The sequence below is a fragment of the Amphiura filiformis genome, chromosome 5 (genome assembly GCF_039555335.1).
Source record: "Amphiura filiformis chromosome 5, Afil_fr2py, whole genome shotgun sequence".
NCBI classification, from domain to species: domain Eukaryota; kingdom Metazoa; phylum Echinodermata; class Ophiuroidea; order Amphilepidida; family Amphiuridae; genus Amphiura; species Amphiura filiformis.
The window spans coordinates 60,047,400-60,068,566 of NC_092632.1; the positions used below are offsets into that span (position 1 = coordinate 60,047,400).

General features: G+C 36.2%; 2 protein-coding genes across 2 annotated transcripts; both read left to right on the forward strand.

Annotated features, from left to right (window-relative positions):
- Nucleotides 1-291: 291 nt before the first annotated feature.
- On the forward strand, nt 292-20,490 carry LOC140153465 (serine hydrolase RBBP9-like). The gene is made up of 5 exons (XM_072176223.1): nt 292-678; nt 15,662-15,704; nt 15,940-16,045; nt 19,261-19,346; nt 19,699-20,490. The coding sequence occupies exons 1-5, from the start codon at nt 574-576 to the stop codon at nt 19,914-19,916; spliced, it is 558 nt and encodes a 185-aa protein (XP_072032324.1). The 5' UTR covers nt 292-573; the 3' UTR covers nt 19,917-20,490.
- LOC140151696 (uncharacterized) lies at nt 5,478-11,277 on the forward strand. Its single transcript, XM_072174032.1, has 2 exons — nt 5,478-6,283; nt 10,655-11,277. Exons 1-2 carry the CDS (start codon nt 5,935-5,937, stop codon nt 11,275-11,277), a joined length of 972 nt encoding a protein of 323 aa, XP_072030133.1. The 5' UTR covers nt 5,478-5,934.
- Nucleotides 20,491-21,167: the final 677 nt, after the last annotated feature.

The window sequence follows — 21,167 nt, forward strand, 5'->3', positions numbered from 1 at the left end:
AGTGCTTTTAATAACTCAAAAATCATAGGCCCTTCATTGGCCATACACTCACACTAGGTCTAGGCCTATACTTTTTCTGAAGTGAATCCTTATAATATATATACTACGAGTAGGGGACCTAATAACTGTCTCGGTGTTAATTTTTTGTCCTGGTCTTGGCCCTGGGGTTTCGGAAGCACTGGTAGCTATTAATTATATTACGTATACATATTTAATATTCATAAGGAAGTGACAGTGTAGCGTGTATTGTACATGACCAAAGTGTACAAGGATGATGATCAAGTTGATGATGGAAGTTATAAAAAATAGACCTGACTGTATAAAATAGAGTCAGGTTTATTTTACTAAGTTGTACCAAGAGCTACCAAGTTTCTTGACGGTTTGAGATAATATTGCCAATTGGTACAAAATGAAAAAAAAAAAAAGAAACGACTGAGCTATGCCACCTTTGACCTCTGCTGATAGTGAAATCAAAACAAAAGTTGAGAGTAAAACGCGAAACGTGGTGACCGGACATTATATATTTAAAGCTTGCAAGCTTTGTTTGGGATTTAGAAATAAATAAATTTATAAATGGATGTTCAGCGTATAGTAATTATCCCGGGTAATGGGTGCACAAGCACTAGTAGTCTTTTCAACGCTAACTGGTATGGTTGGCTACACAGTGAACTCAATAAGGTAAGCTTTATAAAGTCATGCATGCTTGGTGAATTGTGCTACTTAGTATTTGATGGACCAGTGAAGGCTAGACGTATTAAAGCTAGGAGTGCAACATTTTGCAAATTTTCCCTATTTTGCCCCAAACACGGTGTTATTTTTTGTTCTATTAGGAACTAAATGTATCAAAAGCAACAGATTCGCATTCGCTTTCTCAAACTTGATATCTCGGATGGTCATTTTGAAGCTTTTTGTGAAAGTTGCCAACATCACTGAGATTTAGGCCTATACATAACATAGCCTATAACTATGATGACATTAACAGCAAACTGCCCCAATAAAATTAGGGTAATTTTAGGTACACAACATCAGTAACTCCGGAACCAGGAACTACTGCAAGCCCTGGCCCACTCCACATACCAGGCCACATGATCACCCCCCCCCTAATATTTATCATCTTCCGGAGCCTATATAAAAACACTATTCACATAACATGTGCAATAAACCTCAGCTTCTAAGCTATGTAGCTATCTCCAAGCCTTGAAATAAGCAGACTGGAACCAGGAGCAATTTGTTTTTGAACATTGTTCCTGGTTCACTGGGATTTTACCAGAACCAGGAGCAATTTCTGAAGAAACAGGAGCAATTTTCAAAAAGTAATCCCTTTCTGTATACCATAGCAGCACTATTGCATCAAGTGCAAAACTGGAACCAGGAGCAATTTGTTTTAGAAAATTGCTCCTGGTTCATGTGAATTTTATAAGGACCAGGAGCAATTGGTGGCTTTACGAGAGCAAATTTGCTCCCGCGCCCGCTTATTTCAAGGCCTGGCTATCTCATAAATTTATAACAGCACTGAGTAGCCTGACAGTGACAGTGACAGGTGCATGGTTTTGATGAACTATTAGTACCCTAGCAGAAATTCTATACAGCAAGAAGTGTATCAAAAGTGTATCAAAGTGTATTAAAACTGTATCAAACGGCAATTTGATACAGTTTTGATATACAAAGGGTGTATTGAAAATGTATCAACTGAAAATATAGGGTATCAAAACTGTATCAAATACCACCTAACTGTATCAAAAATGTATCAAAAGTGTATCGAATTTGAACTTAGTTAATTTTGGCCATGCTTGTGGTGTATCAAAAGTGTATCAAAGTGGACTTTGCAGTTTTTCAATGTATGTAAAGTGTATCAAAATGAACTTTTGGTGCTAGATGTATATCAAAAGTATATCAAATTGGACTTTGTCAAATTCTGGCTGCATACAGTGTATCAAAAGTGTATCAAATTGGACTTTGCCTGTTTTTTAGTGTATGTAAAGTGTATCAAATTGAACTTAGTTAATTTTTGGTTACTAGATGTATATCAAAAGTGTATCAAATTGGACTTTGCCTGTTTTTTAGTGTATGTAAAGTGTATCAAATTGAACTTAGTTAATTTTTGGTTGCTAGATGTATATCAAAAGTGTATCAAATTGGACTTGGTCAAATTCTGGCTGCCTACAGTGTATCAAAAGCGTATTAAATTGGACTTGGTTTATTTTGGGTGGCTAGAGGTATATCAAAAGTGTATCAAATTGGGCTTTCATAAACTGACCTTTTGTACATGTAGTGTATCAAAACTGTATCAATAACTGATCACATGTCTAGATAATGACTCATCATTTTCAAATTTGCCCATGTGGCATGCATGCAGTTAACACCAGGATTTGCATTTGGAAATGTACTGTATTTTAGAGCAAATTATGGTGTTTTATTTATCATGATGAAGATACAAACATGCTTGTAGACTGCACATTAGTATACAATATAGTTGTAATCAGGGACTGTGATTAAAGAGGAAATATCTGACTTTGTTCTGATAAGGTAAGCTTACTATATATTATATATATCTAGGGCCTCTATGTATATGTACATGTATTAAGCATGAATATAGCACATGCCTGTATAGTAGATCTTTTTGTTATTGGTAGCCTTTTTGTCTCTTTATTGAGGGTAACGACTTCAGTGACAAGCACTGCTTTCCAAGCAGGCCCTCTGATGTATGTATGTTCTATTTTGGTTGGGTTTTGCTTCTTTTTTGCAATACTTTCTCACACATTTATCCTATTGCGTTGTAATTTTGAACGTTGATGGGGAAAGTGCATTGAGCTGCTCCGTGAGGGGGGAAAGTGCTAGAGGTCAGCATTGGCAGTAGAAGGCAGTGTTGAATTTGAGCTTGATTAGACTAATTTCAAAATTTGACATTTCACCCCTTCACTTTGGGGTCAATACTGTTTGCAAATATGTTTAGATCATGTAAGGATAATTCTTGTTGAATTTGAGCTTGATTGGACCAATTTTGAAATTTGAAAAACTGTATCAAAAGTGTATAAAAAACTGTATCAAAAGTGTATAAAAACTGTATCAAAAGTGTATAAAAAACTGTATCAAAAGTGTATAAAAACTGTATCAAAAGTGTATCAAAAAACTATCAAAAGTGTATCAAAAAACTATCAAAAGTGTATAAAAACTGTATCAAAAGTGGATCAAAAACTATATCAAAAGTGTATCAAATGGCATGTATCAAAAATAGGGCGGTCCCGCTGGCCAGCATTAGAATTGGAATGCTGATTTGATACAGTGACATATTTGATACACTTTTGATATAATTATGTATAAAATGTGTATAAAATGAAAGGATAAGAATTTCAATGCTAATTTGATACAGTTTAAATTGGAATGCTGATTTCATACAGTGACATATTTGATACACTTTTGATATAATTATGTATGAAATGTGTATGAAATGAAAGGATCAAAATTTCAATGCTAATTTGATACAGTTTAAATTGGAATGCTGATTTGATACAGTAACATATTCGATACACTTTTGATATAAATTATGTATGAAATTAAAGGATAAAATTTGAACGCTAATTTGATACAGTTTAAATTGGAACGCTTATTTCATACAGTTACATATTTCATACACTTTTGATATAATTATGTATGAAATGTGTATGAAATGAAAGGATAAAAATTCCAACGCTAATTTGATACAGTTTAAATTGGAACCCTGATTTGATATAGTTACATATTTCATACACTTTTGATATAATTATGTATGAAATGTGTATGAAATGAAAGGATAAAATTTGAATGCTAATTTGATACAGTTTAAATTGGAACCCTGATTTGATACAGTTACATATTTCATACACTTTTGATATAATTATGTATGAAATGTGTATGAAATGAAAGGATAAAAATTTCAACGAAAATTTGATACAGTTTAAATTGGAACCCTCATTTGATACAGTAACATATTCGATACACTTTTGATATAAATGATGTATGAAATGTGTATGAAATGAAAGGATAAAAATTTCAATGCTAATTTGATACAGTTTAAATTGGAACCCTCATTTGATACAGTAACATATTCGATACACTTTTGATATAAATGATGTATGAAATGTGTATGAAATGAAAGGATAAACATTTGAACGTAAATTTGATACAGTTTAAATTGGAACCCTCATTTGATACAGTAACATATTCGATACACTTTTGATATAAATGATGTATGAAATGTGTATGAAATGAAAGGATAAAAATTTGAACGTAAATTTGATACAGTTTAAATTGGAACCCTCATTTGATACAGTAACATATTCGATACACTTTTGATATAAATGATGTATGAAATGTGTATGAAATGAAAGGATAAAAATTTCAATGCTAATTTGATACAGTTTAAATTGGAACCCTCATTTGATACAGTAACATATTCGATACACTTTTGATATAAATGATGTATGAAATGTGTATGAAATGAAAGGATACAAATTTGAACGCTAATTTGATACAGTTTAAATTGGAACCCTGATTTGATACAGTAACATATTCAATACACTTTTGATATAAATTATGTATGAAATGTGTATGAAATGAAAGGATAAAAATTTGAACGTAAATTTGATACAGTTTAAATTGGAACCCTCATTTGATACAGTAACATATTCGATACACTTTTGATATAAATTATGTATGAAATGTGTATGAAATGAAAGGATAAAAATTTGAACGCAAATTTGATACAGTTTAAATTGCAACCCTCATTTGATACAGTAACATATTCTATACAATTATGATATAAATTATGTATGAAATGTGTATGAAATGAAAGGATAAAAATTTGAACGCAAATTTGATACAGTTTAAATTGGAACCCTCATTTGATACAGTAACATATTCAATACACTTTTGATATAAATTATGTATGAAATGTGTATGAAATGAAAGGATAAAAATTTCAACGAAAATTTGATACAGTTTAAATTGGAACCCTCATTTGATACAGTAACATATTCGATACACTTTTGATATAAATTATGTATGAAATGTGTATGAAATGAAAGGATAAAAATTTGAACGCTAATTTGATACAGTTTAAATTGGAACCCTGATTTGATACAGTTACTTATTTGATACACTTTTGATATAATTATGTATCAAATATGTATGAAATAATGTTTCTGAATGCTCGTCTTGAAGAAACCAGTTTACCCATGCCAAGAATGGTCGCGCCCATTAAAATGACTTTTAAGGTCATGAACTAGGAGGTCAATCGGGTCATTGTCATGCGGTCATCGATCGGCGTGTTTGGCAACGGGTGGCGGCCCATTCGCATGGCAGATTCCTCCTAGTTTTTTCGTTAGCCAATGAGAGCAAGCCTTTTTTGGAGAGATTGGCTTTGTCTTCTTTTCAAATATCACAACGCATTCAGCTCTCATCCGACTAGGATCGGAAATTTAATTTTGCTATCGCAAAAATCTATTTGTATCCAGAGCCTTGTAAGCTTCATCAAGGCTATTCAACAAGCTACACTGAATTAAAATAATAATTCAGCGTGATTTTCAACCAGATTTGTTAGCAGCAAGGACGGACAATTGATGAGATTTTCCCAAATATTGCATGATTGACGGCATAAAAATCATCGTCAATCGAATTTTAACTTTTCAACAAATCATCGTCAAGACTGTGTCGTGAGGATTTATATTTATAGACTGAGAATTTTTACAAATATTGACGTCAAAAAATTATCGTCAATTGAAATCCAACTTTTCATCAAATTATCGTCAGTGATTGTGTGACGTGAGATTTATGGTATCAGCGAGTGTCTGATAAACATTGGGTTCATCGAACTTTCGCATTGCACGACCGGCTGTGAGTACGTGGGAACTGAATTGTTTACATTGAAAGTTAGCACACATCGTGGTCAGCGTCGCCATGGGAAAGAGAAATCAGAGAGGTAGAGGATCTAGAAATCAGAGAGGTAGAGGATCTAGAGGTGGTCGTGGGGGAGCTAATAGAGAAGTACAGACAGGAAGAGTGCAAGCTCCGACAGGAGAAAGGCAAACTAGGGCCCAGGCGAGAGCAATCAATCAATTGGTTCAGGATAATGGACAGGAAAATGTGGTAGAAATACAGCAGGGCGCCGGACAACAACCAGAACCAATTCCATTACAAGAACGACCAGCGATGGTGCCTGTAGATGCGCAGCAAGTACCGGTACAACGACCCATGCCAATACCCGTTGTAGAACAGCCAAGACTAATGGCGGACCAATTATTAGCAGGTAATTTTGATCAATCATTGCCAGTAATAGGCCATGTCAATACCGTGAATACGGACAATAGGCCATTGATTAATAATAGGCAAAATATCGACGGGCCAATCAATAATGTCAATAGTAGCAATGCTTTTGGTACAATCAATCAAGCAAGGCAGAATGTTCAAGAGGGGCCAATCAATAACGCCACTTTACTCAATAATGGTAGCGCTTATGGTACAATTAATCAACCAATGCAAAATGTTATGGCTAATTCTAGTATTGCTACTTCAGCAGGAGCTTTATCAAGCGCGAGTGCCAATCCAAATGTCATAAATAATGCTTATCACGCTAGTAGTAGTAGGCCTAATGCAATCATTGCTGGTAATGCGTATGGTGCTTTAAATAGCCAGGTGGGGCAGCAGGTTAACGCTAATAATGCTCCAACAGTACCATCTGCGTTTATACCAATGCCGGTACCAATGTCAAGTACAAATATCAATTCACATGCCATGTCTCATAATGCTAATGTTGCTACTAATACAATAGTCAATGATGGTAATGCTATAAATGTCGATATGAATGTATCATTGAGTGACCAGCTTCGATATGGGGTCAATCCTTTAACATCAGTATGTAGTCCATTGGGTACGGGGATTCCACAGACAATGAAAACAAAAATAATTAATGGGGAGTACGTAGATCTGGCAATACTTTTGGAAAAAAGTAACCCAAATAAGCGAGTGGAGGAAGATCATGACCTATCGTTATCAATCAGTGAAGGGGGAGGATTGTATGGAAAAATGCAAACCCAAAGAAATATATTACTTCAATTTATGCGTGGACAAACGCATTCCTCATTTTTACTTCTGTATTTTTAGAAGCACACCCTCATCGTGCTCAGGAGTTATTGAAGTATATGCAGACAATTAGAACTGCGGCTTCCAGATTTGGTGGGTGGGGGTGGCGTAGCTATGATCAACAGTATAGAATGAGGCAGCAAAGTCACCCGCAAAGTTCTTGGGCAGTTTTAGATGCAGAATTATGGGCTGTGTATGTTGCCGTGCCGGGGGTACCCACATTCAATCCGTATACGGGTAGTAGGTTTTCTAACCAGACTGTTAATTCTTCAGCAGTGAATTCATATACAAATTATCGGGGCGGTAATTTTCGGAATTTTCGTGCCAGGGGGACAAGTCAAGGCGGGTTTCGCCAGCAATACGTTGGAAGAAACTTTGCAGCCGCAAGTCCAACCGCACCCACAAAAAAGGGGGCAATGTGTGCTTTGATTTCAACAAGCAAGGATGTATCAGAAGAAACTGCATATATATCCACAAATGCACACGTTGCGGGGACCAAAATCATTCAGCAACACGATGCAAAAAATGGAGCAAGTAAATTGTGTAATAATAATTACAGCAATGCTATCACAGGTCCAGATACCAATTGCACATGTTGCAAGTATCCATCCCCAATTAAATTAAAATCTCTTGTTCCTTTATTAAACCAATATCCTGATGTGTCATCAGCAAAAATACTTAAAGAAGGATTTTCAGATGGATTTAAATTGCATTTTTTAGGGAGAGGGTAGCAAGGAGGCTCAGAATTTACCATCAGTGAGGCAATTTCCTGATAGGGCAATTGAAAAACTTAACAAAGAAATACAAGCAAAGCGAATTGCAGGTCCATTCACTGTTTGCCCGATGGAAAATTTAATAGTTTCACCAATTGGTTTAGTACCGAAATCAGAACCAGGAAAATTCAGACTTATTCAACATCTTTCGTTTCCGGAGGGGGGGTCCATAAATGATGGAATTGATCAAAAAATCTGTAAGGTAAAATACGCAAGTTTTGATGTTGCAGTTAAATTAGTAGCAGGAGTAGGAAAGGGGCCTTAATGGCCAAAGCAGATATTCAATCAGCATTTAGGCTTTTACCAATCCACCCGGATGATTTTCAATTATTGGGCATGAAGGTTTTAGATCAGTATTACGTTGATAAAGCTCTGCCAATGGGGGCGTCATGTTCACCGGCACTATTTGAAAAATTCTCAACTTTCATTGAATGGGCGGTGAAAAAAGCAGCGGGTACTGATAGAGTTACACACTATATGGATGACTTCTTTCTTACTGGGCCGCATGACGGAGTGCGATATAAGTCATGCGGTCAGCTCGTAAAATGTTTTGAAAACGTTTGCGAAAATTTAGGAGTTCCGTTGGCGCCAGATAAATCAGTAGGCCCAGCAACAAAAATTACATATTTAGGACTGGAGATTGACTCAATAAAGCAGATCATTGCGATTCCTCAAGACAAGTTAAAAAGCATTCAGGTGAAAATCAGTAGCGCCTTAAAATCAACGAAAATCTCGTTGAAGGATTTACAATCCGTAATAGGATCCCTTTCATTTGTTTGTAAGGCAGTGTCCCCTGGAAGGGCGTTTCTACGGAGATTAATAGATTTGACATGCGGGGAACAGAAATCGAGGCGTAGAATAGAATTAAATCAAGGGGCAAAAGAGGATTTGAAAATGTGGGTCTTATTTCTGGAACGATTCAATGGCATGACCATAATCCCTGACCAAATATGGTCAGGGGAGGAAGATTTGCAACTTTTTACAGATGCCAGCGCAAGTATTGGGTGTGGAGGCTATTTCAGAGGCAAATGGTTTCAAAGTAAATGGCCAGATCAGGTTGAAAAGCATTCTATTGCGTGGTTGGAATTGTTTCCAGTAGTAGTGGCGATAGTTTTGTGGGGGGATCTGCTAGTAGGAAAACGAATAATGGTGAGATCAGACAATCAATCAGTAGTGGCGATTATTAACAAACAAACGTCAAAGTGCCCAAAAATAATGACTTTGGTTCGTTTTTTTACATTACAATGTTTAAAGTCAAATGTTGCCTTTTTAGCAAAACATATTCCAGGCAAACGAAATGACATTGCGGATGCGCTCTCACGCTTTCAGATGGAGCGTTTCCGGAGGATGGCGCCAGAGGCAGAGGCAGAAGGTATTCAGGTGCCAACATTTCTTTGGAAGATTTAGAGCGTGTAAGCCAGCAATTGCTGAGGGCATCAATGACAACTTCAACATGGGATTCATACAGAGCAAGTGTCAACTCATTTTTAAAATTTAGAGATCAATTTCAATTGGGTCAAGGTTGGCCAGTGCCCCAGAGTCACTTAATGGCATTCATTGCATATCTTGTAGTAGAAAGAAAGTCACCAGCAACTATAAATTCAAGAATGTCGGCATTAGCTTTTGTTCACAAAGTCAATGGGTGGCTAGACCCAACAGATAGTTTTGTAATAAAAAGATGAAGGAAGGTGCAAGCGACAAAATCCTCAATGTGATACAAGGCTGCCTATAACACCAGCGATATTGCGCAATTTGTTGGAGAAATTACCATCTGTTTGTAATTCACAATACGAAGTCTTGTTATTTAAAGCAGCTTTTCTTTTAGCATTTTTTGGGTTTTTAAGAGTAGGGGAATTCACAAGTCTTAAAAATCAGGCGACATGTCAAGAATTTTAGCAGTAGAGGATATTTCCATTTCACAAACAGCACGAAAAGTTCTAGAGGTTAGAATTAGATTTTCGAAAACTGACCAAAGAGGGTTATCGGTTAGTTTGAAAATTGAAAGTTCATCAAGTTGCCAGTTATGTCCAGTAAAAGCTGTAGAGGAATTCCTCAGGGCAAGGCCTATCCGACAAGGCCCTCTTTTCATTCATTTTCGGGTGATCCGTTAACATCATATCAATTCGGGTGCATGTTGAAAAAAGGCATTAAGCTTGTAGGATTATCCCCTAGCCACTTCAGCTCACATAGCTTTAGAATTGGGGCAGCCACTTCTGCTGCATTAGGTGGGGCTTCAGAAGAGGAAATCAAAGAAATGGGCAGATGGAAGTCATCCACTTATCAATCCTATATTAGGCCGCAATTGTTGATAGATTCCGCACAGGTTTTTATTTGATCGGAAAGACTATTTAATGGGTATCAGAAAATGATAAGTAGGCCCAATCAATGCATGCTGAAAAAATGTATTAATAATTATCAATTCATTTTAGGTACTTCACCTGGAAAAAGTGATGAAACTCTCAACACAGGTTAACCAGATGAAAGGATGGATTAAAATAATACCAGTTGGCGATATATTAATTATTAAGCAAAAATTTTGTCTACGTACTTCACCTGGACGATGTGACGAGAACTTCTTTCAATGGATAGTATACATACAATAGAACATGTGTATTAACTTTAAGATTCTATTTTCATTTTATTACAGGTAACTCGCCATGAATTGTGGGAACTTCTCTCTACATATATGTAACGTAAGGTTGAGGCTTTAAGCCTCATAAATTTTCAGTTTCACTCATTCTCTCTTTCTCTTCCATGCATAACAGAACGATCCATGCGCACTTGGATACTAGGGGACAGCATCATTAGACGTGCCGGAAATAAGAACACCCAATTGCATGGTGGTGGGGAATGCTATTGGGATGGCAAACCTGGGGGGCAAATTTCATTCATCATAAGTAGATTAAGATGGCTACTAGGCCAATACCAATTCCCAACCACAATTATCTTACATATCGGGACGAATGACATATTCAAAGCAAATTTAGGGCAATTAAGGAGTAGTATTACAGAAATGTTAATGACAATCAGACAGCTACTTCCATTCACGAGAATCGTTTGGTCTGATATATTGTTTCGGCTGGCTTATTCTCTAGAGAAACACAGGGGGGCAGGGGTTCGAAGCACCAAGAATCTGAACCAGCATGCTCATAAAGTATGTAGAGAAATGCTGGAAGGGAACGCACACATCGTTAGATATAACGATGTGTTGCACCCTGATCTCAACAATGCTGATGATGATGGGCCAATTTACGATTACGATTGCACCCATCCGACACCAAGGGGCCTTTTGGTTATGAGGCAACAAATTGCCAATGCCTTGGTAGTCTTTAACAATGATCCGCACATCTTCGCGTACCCTCCAGGGTCAGAGAATTCAGATATTTAAAACAAGGGATTTGTGCTAAATTATAAAAACGGGGGGGTGGTTAGCGAGTTTCTAGCGTTTCAGACTAGAAACTCGTTTGGAGGGTGATGGCGGATCATTTTCAACATTCCATATAAAAAATTACTCAAATTATAGCCTTATAAGGCGCCCTTGCTTGTTAAGTATAGTAATTAATCAATAATGATTATCTTTATATCTATATCTATATATAGGTTATTTTCCTACAAAGCTACAAGGATGCTCGGGAACCTCTCGCGGGCTCCAGCAAAGGAAAAGAACAAATCTTGAATTTAAATATGCTTCTAAGGCTTCAGCGTTTTGCTTTTAAAGGTCCTTGCTTGTAAGCAGTTTCCTTACAATATGTAGCGTAACTCACCCTATCAGCTTTTGCTCAACATTTTTGCTTGTAAGCAGCTTCCTTACAATATATAGCGTAATTCACCCTATTCAAATCATATTATGTGCCCCTTTTAGGTACCTCATCTGGAAGGCTATTGGCCTGCGTAGCATCACACAGTTCCGTTGCTTTTATTTACCGGTATTCCATATATTTCTATTTTCCCAATTTTGCATCTTTTGTATGCTTAACGCTTGCTGAAGCCTTAGCCATTTTGCTTTTTATATATACGATGAATTGTTGTTGTCTTTAATATTATTTACATGTAAAGGATTTTTGCAATTGGCAAATAAATGCCTGATCCTAGCGGAGGGCTGATGTGTGGCAAAATGTGATATTTTTCCCGTCTCTCCTTTCTTGGTCTTTGGGTAATAATGTTTCTGAATGCTCGTCTTGAAGAAACCAGTTTACCCATGCCAAGAATGGTCGCGCCCATTAAAATGACTTTTAAGGTCATGAACTAGGAGGTCAATCGGGTCATTGTCATGCGGTCATCGATCGGCGTGTTTGGCAACGGGTGGCGGCCCATTCGCATGGCAGATTCCTCCTAGTTTTTTCGTTAGCCAATGAGAGGAAGCCTTTTTTGGAGAGATTGGCTTTGTCTTCTTTTCAAATATCACAACGCATTCAGCTCTCATCCGACTAGGATCGGAAATTTAATTTTCCCACCCGCCACTCCCATAAGCGGTAGAGGAAAAATATGAATTGGTTGTAAAGCCAAAAATATCAATAAAAATTTTGTCTTTAAATGATATATTGTGTTTATGGAGTAAAAGAAATATTGCAGCATGAAGAAAACATTCATGCTTTCATAAAAATCAATTGTTTTCGATACAAATGTTGCCAATCAATTGAGTAATTACAAATATTATTTAGAAATGCATAAGTCGTAGGCATCTCTCCTACAAGAACGCTTTTGAATATCTCGCAAGTTCCAACCAAGGAAAGGCAGAAAAGGAATGAGCATATACAATGTTTGATATATATGATATGCATACTATTGTTTTAGAGGGTGATGGCGGATCATTTTCAACATTCCATATAAAAAATTACTCAAATTATAGCCTTATAAGGCGCCCTTGCTTGTTAAGTATAGTAATTAATCAATAATGATTATCTTTATATCTATATCTATATATAGGTTATTTTCCTACAAAGCTACAAGGATGCTCGGGAACCTCTCGCGGGCTCCAGCAAAGGAAAAGAACAAATCTTGAATTTAAATATGCTTCTAAGGCTTCAGCGTTTTGCTTTTAAAGGTCCTTGCTTGTAAGCAGTTTCCCTTACAATATGTAGCGTAACTCACCCTATCAGCTTTTGCTCAACAATTTTTGCTTGTAAGCAGCTTCCCTTACAATATATAGCGTAATTCACCCTATTCAAATCATATTATGTGCCCCTTTTAGGTACCTCATCTGGAAGGCTATTGGCCTGCGTAGCATCACACAGTTCCGTTGCTTTTATTTACCGGTATTCCATATATTTCTATTTTCCCAATTTTGCATCTTTTGTATGCTTAACGCTTGCTGAAGCCTTAGCCATTTTGCTTTTTATATATACGATGAATTGTTGTTGTCTTTAATATTATTTACATGTAAAGGATTTTTGCAATTGGCAAATAAATGCCTGATCCTAGCGGAGGGCTGATGTGTGGCTAAATGTGATATTTTTCCCGTCTCTCCTTTCTTGGTCTTTGGGTAATGAAAGGATACATTTCATTTGATACTTTTTTGATACATTATCTTGGCATTTGATACACTTTTGATATGTATAAAATGTGTATGCAATGTTAATTTGATACAGTTTTGATACATAAAAGTGTATGAAATGAGGGTTCCAATTCAAAGTCTTTTATTTCATACATTTTTCATACGTATCAAAAGTGGTGTATCAAAAGTGTATCAAATTTCAGCCAGGGTACTTTAGTATTACCTGCACAGCTTATTGATAAACTAGCTGATAATATCTGATATCAACAGTAGATGTGGTAGGATATTGAAAAACTAGCTGATATTATTTGATACTATGGGTTATTGATAAACTATCTGATATCATCAGCAGATGGAGTATTGATGAACTACAGAACTAGGTATATGATATCATCTGATATCAGCAGTAGATGGGGTACTAATAAACCATTTGATATTAGCAGTAGATGTTGGTAAATTATCTGATATCAGCAGTAGATTGGGTATTAATAAACTATCTGATATTAACTGCTAGCAGTAGATGCCATGGGTTAATGATACACTATCTGATATTAGCAGAAGGGGATTGATAATTTATCTGACATCAGCAGTAGATGGGGCATTGATAAACTATCTGGTATTATATCTGATATCAGTAGTAGATTGATCATTTATCTGATATCAGCAGTAGATGGGCTATTGATAAACTATCAGCAGTAGATGGGTTATTGGTCAATTATCTGATATCAGCAGTAGATGGTAATAAATTATCTGATATTAACTGATAGCAGTAGATGGGTTATCGATAAACTATCTGATATCAGCATTATAGATGTGGTATTGATAAATTATCTGATATTAGCAGTAGATGGGGTATTGATAAACTATCTGATATTATATTTGATATCAGCAGTAGATGGGGTATTGATAAACTATCTGATATTATATCTGATATCAGCAGTAGATGGGATGTTGATATTAAAATTATCAGATACCCGGTAGATGGGGTATTGATCAGCAGTAGATGTGGTGTTGATAAATTATCAGATACCAGCAGTAGATGGGGTATTGATAAACTGATATCATCTGATATCAGCAGTAGATGGGGTATTGATAAACTATCTGATATCAGCAGTAGATGGGATGTTGATATTAAAATTATCAGATACCCGGTAGATGGGGTATTGATCAGCAGTAGATGTGGTGTTGATAAATTATCAGATACCAGCAGTAGATGGGTATTGATAAACTATCTGATATCAGCATATAGATGGGTTATTGATAAATTATCTGATATCAGTAGTAGATGGGTTATTAATAAACTATCTGATATTAACTGATTGCAGTAGATTGATAAACTATCTGATATTATATCTGATATCAGCAGTAGATGTGGTATTGATAATTTATCTGATTTCAGCAGTAGATGGGGTATTGATAAACTATCTGATATTATAATTATTTCATATCAGCAGTAGATGTGGTGTTGATAAATTATCTGATAGTTTATCAAAACCCCATCAGATATCACTATCTGATATTATCTGATATCAGCAGTAGATGGGTTTTTGATAAACTGTCATATATTATATATCTGATATCAGCAGTAGATGTCAGTAGCAGTCATTATTCACATCAGTGGTCATTGTGTACTCAATCTCCCATATTAAAACATTACAAGTTCAATGCTTCTGTGACCAAGAAGGTCATAGTGGAAGACCAAAAGAGTTACATATGTTGTGAACACAGTAAATTTTGAATCTAACTCTACCCTTGAAAGGATAACTGGCAATTGTATGCCATTTAGGGCCTTGTTGGTTAGAAAAAATATTGAAATCTTTATATTTCAATTTGACATTACGTGAATAATGATCACTGATGTGAGTAATGACAATTGTTGTTCATGATTATCACATGTTTTGATCCCCTCCAAATGCATGAAACAAAAAGAATAATCCAATGAGAGCTGAACAGATTTCCTTCAATGGATACTGAATATAAGGCAATGTGATTTTGCTGCAAATTTCAAATCTTGGGTTACTGCATTCAAATGTAGGCCTATGCTGCGACATCAATATTGGGACCATTGCAACAAATGAGGTGTCATAATAAGCAGAAATAAATTTGGCTTCGACAGCATATCCCAAATTTGGCATACGATCAGCCGTTTATGAATAATGGCCATTATTTAAGGGGGAAAATACTTTTTGGTAGATGTTTATAATAAGCCTATTCTCATTGTTTACGAGTGTTTGTTTGTTATTTTTATTTGCTTGTTTGTTTTCTTTACCTTTTTTAGATTGACAATGTTGAATGTATTTTGAAACTTATGCCAGACCCAGGTAAGAATGCTTGATTATCGTAACTCGGTACGGGACCTTCATGGTATATATTGTGGCCTGTATTATAAGAATAAATGTTAATATTATTAAGGAAAGAAGGGTGGCAGGAGTCATGTCTTTCCAGTTTTAGCCATCATCTAATCTTAATATTGATACATTGATCTTGGAAGCAATAGTTGTTTGAGCTACATGCTTGTCAACTTGACTAGAGATTTATTTTGTGTTTTTCCTATAGTTGTGGCTAGGGAATCAATATGGCTTCCATATATGCACGATGAGCTTCTATGCGATGAGAACACAATCATTCTAGGGCATAGTTCTGGAGCAGAAGCTGCTATGAGGTATGACTGACATCTTCAATGTATTGACTCATAAATGGGTATGAGCCGTATGACACGTATAAAACTAGGGTGAATAATGTATAGGGCCTACCTGTCAACACGTGTGTTATATATATTCCCAGCAATTAAGCTATAAAGCTTCAAAATTACTAGTACATCTGAGAGGAAACATTTTCAGAGATACCACTTTTCATGTTTTTGCCTGAATTCAAAGTTTTTGTGAGTCCAAATTCCCACATTTTTTTCAGGTTTTTTGAGTGAAACTGAATGGAATCTTTGATTTTGGAGAAGTCTTAATTTGGTTTTTAATCGTCCAAAAGACTAGAATTTGCTTTACTAGTCCATCCGACAGGAAACATTTTGGAAAAGTCTTAATTTGGTTAAAATCTCCCCCAAAAAGCAGGCATTTGAATTTTACTTACGTAATTGGTTTTTAAGTTGTAAATATGTGCCCTATTGAAGTGTATTACATTCATCATACTCACGTCAGTCTAGACCCTCCCTCGGGTCCGTGGAGAACGACTGGTAATGTAGATTACATAGCATTAAAAATCAAGACCCTCCCTCGGGTCCGTGGAGAACGACTGGTAATGTAGATTACATAGCATTAAAAATCAAGACCCTCCTCGGGTCCGTGGAGAACGACTGGTAATGTAGATTACATAGCATTAAAAATCAACCCAATACACGGACCCTCCCAGTCTGTAGGCAATTTGACTTCCAGCTCCCACAAACTGCTGGAAGTTCACTTTTACGGATTTGGAGTCACGCAATCTTTCTATATACCACGTCCATGTTTTCACTACATTAACGTTTGTGTAAGCGACTAAACAACGATATTGTATCCGACCAATCAACGCAGCTTGGCAGCGCGGGGATATTTGAAAAGGCTTCCCTAGCTAAATAATGTGCAAACATTTGCAAACCGCACGCGATAATGTACGCAATATGGACAATAGGCCTAAGTCCGAGTCGAGTGGTTGCCTTTTATTATTGCGCGTACCATGGGTCTATCAGACGCGTGCCACTTGAGCTCAATACCTCTCAGTTGTTGACAAGTGTCCCATCCGATCTTGCGTCACATCCCGCGGCATAGCTTTGTGCTACCATATTTGAATTGAAACTGGGCGGGGCTTTCGTAATTGACATCGGAATCACCGTGCTTCGTTGAACGAATATTTGGAAGTGAGATCTCTAACAGATTGGACCAGTCTCGGAATCAGCGCTCAATGGACTTTCGCGTTCACTTATAATACGAGTATATTTCTATATTGCTGCATGGTTGACTGTGGTGGGTGTAATTAGTGGCGTCGATTTGTGGATGAAGAGGAATGGGTTTTGGCATTGAAGAAAATAAGGGGGGAGTTGGCATTTTTTTCATAAGGCATTACGTAATTATTTATTGTTACATTATCCAGAGATGGAACCGAACCGAGACTGGTCGCCAGCGCTCAATGGACTTTCGCGTTCACTTATAATACGAGTATATTTCTATATTGCTGCATGGTTGACTGTGGTGGGTGTAATTAGTGGCGTCGATTTGTGGATGAAGAGGAATGGGTTTTGGCATTGAAGAAAATAAGGGGGGAGTTGGCATTTTTTTTCATAAGGCATTACGTAATTATTTATTGTTACATTATCCAGAGATGGAACCGAACCGAGACTGGGGGCCAGCGCTCAATGGACTTTCGCGTTCACTTATAATACGAGTATATTTCTATATTGCTGCATGGTTGACTGTGGTGGGTGTAATTAGTGGCGTCGATTTGTGGATGAAGAGGCATGGGTTTTGGCATTGAAGAAAATAAGGGGGGAGTTGGCATTTTTTTCATAAGGCATTACGTAATTATTTATTGTTACATTATCCAGAGATGGAACCGAACCGAGACTGGGGGCCAGCGCTCAATGGACTTTCGCGTTCACTTATAATACGAGTATATTTCTATATTGCTGCATGGTTGACTGTGGTGGGTGTAATTAGTGGCGTCGATTTGTGGATGAAGAGGAATGGGTTTTGGCATTGAAGAAAATAAGGGGGGAGTTGGCATTTTTTTTCATAAGGCATTACGTAATTATTTATTGTTACATTATCCAGAGATGGAACCGAACCGAGACTGGGGCCAGCGCTCAATGGACTTTCGCGTTCACTTATAATACGAGTATATTTCTATATTGCTGCATGGTTGACTGTGGTGGGTGTAATTAGTGGCGTCGATTTGTGGATGAAGAGGAATGGGTTTTTGGCATTGAAGAAAATAAGGGGGGGAGGGGGAGTTGGCATTTTTTTTCATAAGGCATTACGTAATTATTTATTGTTACATTATCCAGAGATGGAACCGAACCGAGACTGGGGGCCAGCGCTCAATGGACTTTCGCGTTCACTTATAATACGAGTATATTTCTATATTGCTGCATGGTTGACTGTGGTGGGTGTAATTAGTGGCGTCGATTTGTGGATGAAGAGGAATGGGTTTTGGCATTGAAGAAAATAAGGGGGGAGTTGGCATTTTTTTCATAAGGCATTACGTAATTATTTATTGTTACATTATCCAGAGATGGAACCGAACCGAGACTGGGGGCCAGTCTAACGTCAGTCGGACTAGATCACCATTAAATGGATGCATTGCATATCGTCCAAGTTGATAATGATACAGGATGGTAAAATTTTTATTCAATTACATTCATAAATTACATGTAACCAATTTTACCTGTTATCATGGTTATTACCTTAAAGCAATATTATAACATTTTCAAACAAAATAGATTAGCATTTCTTTGCCATAAAATGTTAGCTTTTACTGTCAGATATATCCCCTTTTATTTTTGAGCCGAACAACTACGGGAAAGCAAAGAAAATTGAATTTACTACCAGCGCACATGTCGCCAATACGTACCACTCCTTCGGTCATGTTGTGGTACGACCCTTTGTTGTGTATATTACCGTCCCGCACGCCGTGACGTACTGTGTGTTATGAACATCGTGTATGCGTTCGACTAATAATTCCATCGTAATAATAAAGCGCTGAATCAGCCTTTAATTCAAAATCACGGATTTTGACAAAACTACAGCACTTAGAGTCTTGATTTTTGCAGGGTATATTGGTTTAATAAAGTACAATTTAATCGTGTAAAAAAGGAATTTTAAAAATTCAGTGAGGGCGTCTTCCTCAGCAAATGTTATAATATGGCTTTAATATTGTCATAATACCATGCAGGTATGCTGAGAAATACCAAGTGAAGGGTATAATAGTTGTATCTCCCTGTGTTACTGATCTTGGTATGGCTAATGAGGCAGCAAGTGGTAAGTATAGCAAAACAAAGGACAATTTCTTATTACTCGCAAATTCTTTGAATTGTGAATAATTATGCCAATGATATAAAATTCTACATATGCTCAATTGTTCTGTTATATCTTAAAATTGTCGGAAGTTTTTATGTTTTGATGCGTTATTTCAATTTTCATTATAATTAGTTCTATTTAGTAACATTTTATGTACTTTTATTGTTTATAATTAAAATTGTTTATAATTTATACGAATGATTATTATCATAAATATTGTTAATTTATAAACATTATAATTATTGTACTTGTTAGTGTTGCTGTTGTTGTTGTTGTTGTTATTATCATTATCATTATCATCACCACCATGCAGGTTACTACAATCACCCATGGCTGTGGGACCAAATGAAAAGCAACACTAAATTCATCACAGTAATCGGTTCAAGTGACGACCCATTCATTCCATGGGCAGAGATGCAGCAGGTTATTGACAATCTTCAGCCAGAATGCCATCGATTTGATGACAAGGGACATTTCCAATACAGTCAGGTGCCTGAAATTTTGGAAGCGGTTAAGACACGTTTGAGCTGATAATTTACGTGATCTGAAATTGACTGATTGAAATAAACATCTACCAAAAAGTATGGGGTAACCCTATCGGTTTAGGATATGGATTGTCTTCAAACTTACATACAATGTCAAATATTTCACCTGGGAACCAAAGGGAGAACAGTGCCAGTGCATCGATTGGTCACCCCAGGTTTAAATAAGAAATAAATACGGTAGATAAGTAAATGTCGTCCCATTTATGCATCTATATGTGAGAAAACGGGAACATTTCCATCGTAAATGTGAATAATTAGCATAATTAGTAATACATTGGTACCTGTGAATGGCATTCTGGTCAAGCAGCATGAAAGAACACTGACTGGACGGCCTAGTGCATGTCCTGATGGAAACAGGAAGTTAATCACTGCCCAGCAAACACAAAAACGTTTTTAAAACGTTTTAAATAAGTTATATTTTGGGTTTGGGTTTAGGTAAAAACGTTTTAATAACATTAAAATGTCGGGTTATATAAAGGTCATGAAATCGTTTTAAAACGTTTTGTATGAAAACACACTACACCAATATTTTTAAAATGTTTTCGAAATGTCATTGTAAACTATTTTTGCAAACATTTTTGGCCAAATATTTTGTCAACACTTAAATAACATTATGTTAAAATATTTGCACCCAGCAAACACAGAAATGTTCTTAAAATGTTTTTTACAAAACGTTTTAATAACATTTAAATGTCGGGTTATATAAAGGTCGTGAAAACATTTTAAAAACGTTATTATAAATATTTTGGGCAAACATTTTCTGCAAAATATTTTTTCAACCCCAAAATAACATTCTGTTTAGAATGATTTGTATCAAGTTTTCAAAAATGTTTTAGGAATGTTATTAAAACGTTTTATACCCTTTATATAACCCGACATTTAAATGTTTGCTGTAAAACATTTGTGTTTGCTGTGCAGTAAATTACCAACAAATGTTATTTAATGTTATGAAAACGTTTTATACCAATAATGTACCCTTTATATAACCCGACAGTTAAACATTTTCTGACAACCTTTTATAACCTTTTGCGAATGATGTCGAAAACGTTTTGTGTTTGCTGGGTGTGGCACTGACAACCAGTTCGCCCCTGTAGGCCTACACGTTTAATACCGGGCATGTATACTAATTAATCTTAATTAAGAATTACATATCACTACGCCCATTATCATTCTTGACTAGACAGCTCATGCTTTTTATTTATTTCGCTTAATTATTTCTTTATTTTTGGGTATAGGC